The 6,196-nt window shown below is 31.9% G+C and overlaps 1 protein-coding gene across 1 annotated transcript; it reads right to left on the bottom strand.

The window, feature by feature from the left end:
• Nucleotides 1-114: 114 nt before the first annotated feature.
• Nucleotides 115-6,190, bottom strand: LOC109580658 (mucin-4-like). The gene is made up of 16 exons (XM_019994068.1): nucleotides 6,119-6,190; nucleotides 5,788-6,069; nucleotides 5,152-5,739; nucleotides 5,031-5,098; nucleotides 4,718-4,928; nucleotides 3,423-3,676; nucleotides 3,241-3,343; nucleotides 2,779-2,937; nucleotides 2,528-2,658; nucleotides 2,192-2,476; nucleotides 1,919-2,147; nucleotides 1,539-1,798; nucleotides 1,338-1,437; nucleotides 758-913; nucleotides 400-545; nucleotides 115-339 (listed from the first exon to the last, which is right to left on the bottom strand). Exons 2-16 carry the CDS (start codon nucleotides 5,816-5,818, stop codon nucleotides 130-132), a joined length of 2,931 nt encoding a protein of 976 aa, XP_019849627.1. The 5' UTR covers nucleotides 5,819-6,069; nucleotides 6,119-6,190; the 3' UTR covers nucleotides 115-129.
• Nucleotides 6,191-6,196: the final 6 nt, after the last annotated feature.

Below are 6,196 nucleotides of genomic sequence, written 5' to 3'. Positions count from 1 at the left end.
TTTGTATCAAGCAAAAAATGTAATATTTAATAGTAATCATTGATCAAGACTAGCTATATTTATTGTCAACACACTTCAAAATTTCTATATTTTAATAATTATGTTATGATAATGGTTACTAAAAATAAATTAGCTCAAATCTACTATTAAAGAATTATACTTTTTATCACACATAAATATAACAGTACATGTACACATACCTTCTCTCCTGATATCATAAAAATTCCACATAGGAGCAAACACAACTGAATCTCTTATACCACGTATCCTACTTGGGAACAAGGTTGAATACCAATAGTTAAAACGACCACTCATGGAGAAAGTGCCACCAATGGAAATCTGAAAAAATCAATGAATATGTGCACCACTAACTTTAAAAGGTTTTTGTTATAAACTCACATAAATTGATGAATAAGCAGAGCCTAATAAAGTAATAGGTCTTGGAACATTAACTCTCCATGTAGAGTAAAAGTAATGTCTGGTTATATTAGTAACTGTTGATATACTGCTGTTGAACACAATGTAGGGAAGAATAACTGGAGGAACTATAAGAATAGTGATTATCAAATTTAAGCAATATAATAGCACATTTGGTACATATACATGTAGATAGTGTTTACTAACAAGCAAAATAATTTAATGCTTGATATAAATGAAGATAAGAGCCGTAACAATAAAATGCCAAACTAAAATCAAACAAATGAATCATAAACCATTCATATCCTATTATATAATGTTTAGGTGGATATAGTCTCACTGTAACAAACAATTCCATCTCCAGCGTATCCACTAGGACAAGGTGGGCAAGTGACACCAGTTCCAGGTGCTGGTACATCAGTACATGTAGCATTATTGAAGCATGATACTTCAGTACAACCATCAAAATCATCTTCACAATATTCACCATCATATGCTATTATAATGAAAAATAGTAATACTCTTGTATTATTTTTAAAATCAAAAGCACATAATGGCATCAACATAAAATTATTGGTTTCCACAGTAACTTTTATTTAAAGGCTATTTATTTTGCATGGGCACAATGCAATAATAATTACAATGAGGAAATGACTAGGACAACACTGTAGTAATTTCGGCCACTTTATTAGAATTTGTGAAGAAAAAAATGAAAGAATCCATGCACCTAAATAGTATGGCCTAACTAACCTAGATGGAGGCTAACATGAAACTGGGAATATTGTTATTTTTTAAAATTTTCTTCCTAACAATTTGTTATTCTATAGTGCCATAATTTACTTGATAGTTAGATATTTAAATGCAATATACTGATAAATTATTGTTTGAATAATATGTGTAACTATTATACATAAATTTACCTTCCATACAATCACACATCAGGATCAATGGGTTACTATTGTCATTCTTATCTGTAACTGTACAATTACCTCGATTACTTGTGCAGGTACAAATTATCACCTATAATTTGGTAAGACAGAATATTATTACATTTTTAATATTACTTAAATTTAATATTACAAATGTTGAAAAGATATAAAAATATGTTGCGTAATACATACTTGTGGAGTTTTAGTTGATGTTTCATTGAATGAGTCAGTAGCTATCACAGTAAAATTGAACTCTGCTAAAGAAGAGAGTGTAACATTGAGTGTCCATATTGATCCATTTTGATCAAGTGTGTATGGAAACTCTCCATCAAATTCAATAGTAACATTGACAGTATCTCCAGGGTCTATGATACGTAGTGTGTATGATGCTGTCTCTCCTACTGCTATCATAAAAGTATCACTAGCTTCTATGACTGGTGGAGTATTAGTGGCTGTGGAATATAAGATAAAAGTAATATAGATTATTTAATCACAAAGTTATGCAAATATGCTTAGCTTTCAAGTCAATAATGTCAAAAAAGGCTCTAAAATAACAATCAACAATTTTTTACCAGTATCAATTCTGTAAACAACATTAGTCCAATTAGATACAGCTCCTTCACAGTCGATATTAACTACACTGCTACTCTTTGACAATTGGTGGTTTTTATAAAAGGTACCATTCACACTGTAACCAACTGCAGCAGTTCTAAGAGTCCATCTGATGAGATCACACTGATATGTAAATATTGAATATGTTATGCTTCCTTGTACTGCTATAGCCACTTGAAAGAAGTTTGACTATAAAAAATTATAATCACATAATAAAATCATAAGTTACATACATCTTGACAGTTTCCTCTATTATAAGGACATATGTCATGCCAGTAAGCCCACAGTAACCAATCAGCTTCAAATGTATTACCAGTGTAATTGGATAAGAAGGCATTGACTCCAGTGATGAGAGATGATGATCCAGATACAATTTGATAGCGTAGCTCTCTTGATCCCGACAAACGACTATCATCCCAATATGGAGCCACAACAGCTAAACTACTTTCAAGAGGGAAGTTCCTTGGAGAGAAGGAATTATAGGCATTACCAAAGCTGACTAATCCATTGCTGCTAATCTATAGTTAGAATAGAATTTGCTTCAAACATGTATGATTATATTTACTCACATAAGCTCTGTTATAGCGAAAGCCTCCAAACTCAAGTGTATTTGGTAGTGCAGCATTAGCAGAACCATCATCAACATTAGTATACACATTATAACTTGATGGATAAAGGAATGGAAGAAACACTGCCCCAACTACTATTAAATATAAATTCTGTGTTTATTGTAAAAATCAAAATTTGGGATTACTTTATATACAACTATCTATTATTGTGTGACACATAATTATAAGCTTTGATAATTAGCATAACTGACCATAATTACAAACAATTCCATCTCCAGTGTATCCACTAGGACAAGGTGGGCAAGTGGCACCAGTTCCAGGTGCTGGTACATCAGTACATGTAGCATCATTGAAGCATGATATTTCAGTACAGCCATCAAAATCATCCTTACAATATTTTCCTTCATATGCTATTATTTTATAAATAAAAGTTATGATTCAGCGCCAAATATTCAAGTAAATCAAATTACACAAATTATAAGTATTTTTATGATTTTTGCTTTCACAAGTTTTTCTGGTGGCATCTTCTGTCCTTTTGTATTGCTTTACTTGTGCAAATCTTCAATACTTTTTAAAATAATTATTTGAGAATTTTACTGCCCTTAAAAATTTTGGAGTGGTAGCACATACATTGGGTATGCTACACTTATTTTATAGTTAACATCAATTTTATTAGCAATTAGTAATAAAGTCATTGGTTTGGATTTATTTACCTTTCATACAGTCACACATTAGAATCAAAGGATTACTGGTATTGTTCTTAATACCTTCCATACTGCAATTACTTATGTTAAGTGGACAGCCACAAATGATTAACTGCATGGTTTATGATTGAGTATATAAAGAAACAAAATATCTTTGAATTATGTTTGCTACCTGTATGTACATAACATACTTGTGGTATTTTAGTTGATGTTGCATTGAATGAATCAGTAGCTATCACAGTAAAATTGAACTCCACTAAAGAAGACAGTGTTACATTGAGTGTCCATATTGATCCATTTTGATGAAGGGTATATGGAAATTCTCGATCAATAGTAACACTGATAGTGTCTCCAGGGTCTGTGATACGTAGTGTGTATAATGCTGTCTCTCCTACTGTTATCATAAAAGTATCATTAGCTTCAATGACTGGTGGAGTATTAGTGACTATGGGATACAAAACAGAATTAACTCAAATTCTTGATGATACTACTGAGAGAAATTAGCAAATGATTCTTAATTTTTAGTAATTGACATTTTACTATATACTCCTGGTTGTACTTATGCCATAGATATACGACTGTTGTATATCTATGCTTATGCTGACAAAGTCAGGTAATTGAATTTTTAAGCTAATTAAACTCTTAGCTAATCTCTAATATTTACACAACTAATTAAGCTATGGTTACATCAGTAGTAGGAAATATATGTGAGAGTTTTAATTATAAAATTCTTTTTGAGTTCAAACTACATGTACATGACTCAAGGTTGATGTCATGTATAATTATAGTAAACAAAGATGTGATCCTACATCTCAGCTATGTCCTTTGGTCTCACTATCATTAAGTATACTCCTTAAGCTGGGTTTTAATACAATGAGTGCGCTAGCATCATGACTGGAAGCGCTGTAAAAACAAATGGGAGGAAGCATCAATGCATCAGATGAACTATAATTTTCTACTATTTTTACAACTACATAAACTATGGTTACATCAATACACATGTAGTAGGCCCTTCAGCATTTTTTGATGTACCAGTGTACAGTACAGTTGATTCCCAGTACCAGTACAATTAAAAGTATAATTATAAAGTGGTAAACTCTATAATTACGCTGTCCTCCATTCATACATGGACTGTTGCTATCACATGCAGATACTGGAAAAATTAATAGCAGAACAGACTAAATTTATTAAAGTATTGAGCCATAATTTTGCAAGCAAATTAAGTTACAATACAGAAAACTACAAAAAGATTAAATTTAGTAGCCGATTATAAAATATTATAAATAAAAAATAAGCAATAATCTCAATTTTTATTTTTGCGTGCAAGCCTCCCTTTAAGACATGACTACCATACTGTCTAACATTTGGCCTATCTTACCACAATCAGCTAGGATAAACTATAGTCATTGTTTCCATTCAAGCAATGCATGCATGGGCTTTAGTATTACTATTGCATATGAGATATACATGTCAGTTATAGGTTTACCAGTTTGAACTGTAATAGAATTACTAGATGCACCAATTCCTGCACTGTTACTGGCAGAAACTATTATTGAATAATTGGTTCCTTCAAGAAGGCCATTTATTATGACAGTGTTGGCAGGAGCAGGTACATTCAATTCATTATGCTGTCTTTCTGTATAATACATCACTGTGTACCATTCTACCTCTGACTGTGTTAAAGGGTCCACATTGTTCTATAGAAAAAACCACAATAAACTAAATACTTTAAAACTTTTGTGAACAAAAAAGGAATACACATTCATTTTCATACAACATGGCTACAATATGATACTTACTGTCCAATTGACTTCTAAAGAACTTGAACTGATACTCACAACACTGTTAAGAGTAGGAGCATCAGGAACTATGGCAACAAAAATGATAATTACTATATTAAAGAATTTTGATTTAATTTACCATTTGGTTGAGTTTCAGCATCAATAGTTGCTTCATTGCTAATACCAATAGCATTTTCTACAGCAACACTAAAATTGTAAACAGTAAATGGTTGAAGATTAAATAATATTAGCTCTTCACTTTCTCCCACAAATACTTGTGTCGCATTACCAAGTCCATTAGATATAGCAGCATATGATACTATTCCACCAGTGATTGGGGAATTACCATTAAAACCTAATGACCAGCTCAATGTAACACTTGTATTAGTAATGTTAGATGTCATTAGGTTATACACTGGGTCAGGCTTCAATGGAAACACAACTGTGAGATTCAATAATGAATCATTGGCATTAAGGACACCATTAGAAACAGAGCATGAATACTCTCCACCATCATCAAGTCCCCCAATAGGTAAAAAAGAGAGTTCAGAAGACATTGAGTTTGTACTAATACTAATGTGAGGAAAAGCTTCAAGATTAATTGCTGTCCTATTATGAAACCAAGTGACTGATTCAATCATCGGAAAAGCATCAAATGAGCATGTAATAGTATAATTGGTACCAATAACAGCAGTCTGATTTAATGATGCTGAAATAATATCCAAATCTATCAAACAAAAAAGAATAAAGGAGATACTTGAGTATATTGGCTTACATTGCACATTAAGAGTTACAGTAGTGTCCATGTTAACTCCTGGTACATCTATACTAGTGGATCTACAGATATAATTACCACTAGCTGCTCTGTTAATATTGGTTAGGTGTAAAGTCAAAGGAGGATTATTAATGACAGGTGTAAGCTCACTACCATCACTATCATTAATCCATACATAACGTGGTACACCACTGTTACCAGGATCAGAACATGTTAATGTTAAGTTGGATCCTTCAATGACACTAACAGTACCATTAGGAGATACTCTTGGGTTTAAAAAGTCTATGAAACACAATTGATTAAATACAAAGTAATTAAATGATAAACTTACTATAAGCTCCAATAGTAATGATAGATTGCTGATCAGCTGATGATGATGAGCATCTCAGTGTGTCACCAACATCAACAA

The sequence above is a fragment of the Amphimedon queenslandica genome, unplaced genomic scaffold (genome assembly GCF_000090795.2).
Source record: "Amphimedon queenslandica unplaced genomic scaffold, v1.1 AMPQUscaffold_13483, whole genome shotgun sequence".
NCBI classification, from domain to species: domain Eukaryota; kingdom Metazoa; phylum Porifera; class Demospongiae; order Haplosclerida; family Niphatidae; genus Amphimedon; species Amphimedon queenslandica.
Note: the sequence above shows the minus strand (reverse complement) of the source record. Positions and strands in the feature narration are given on the sequence as shown.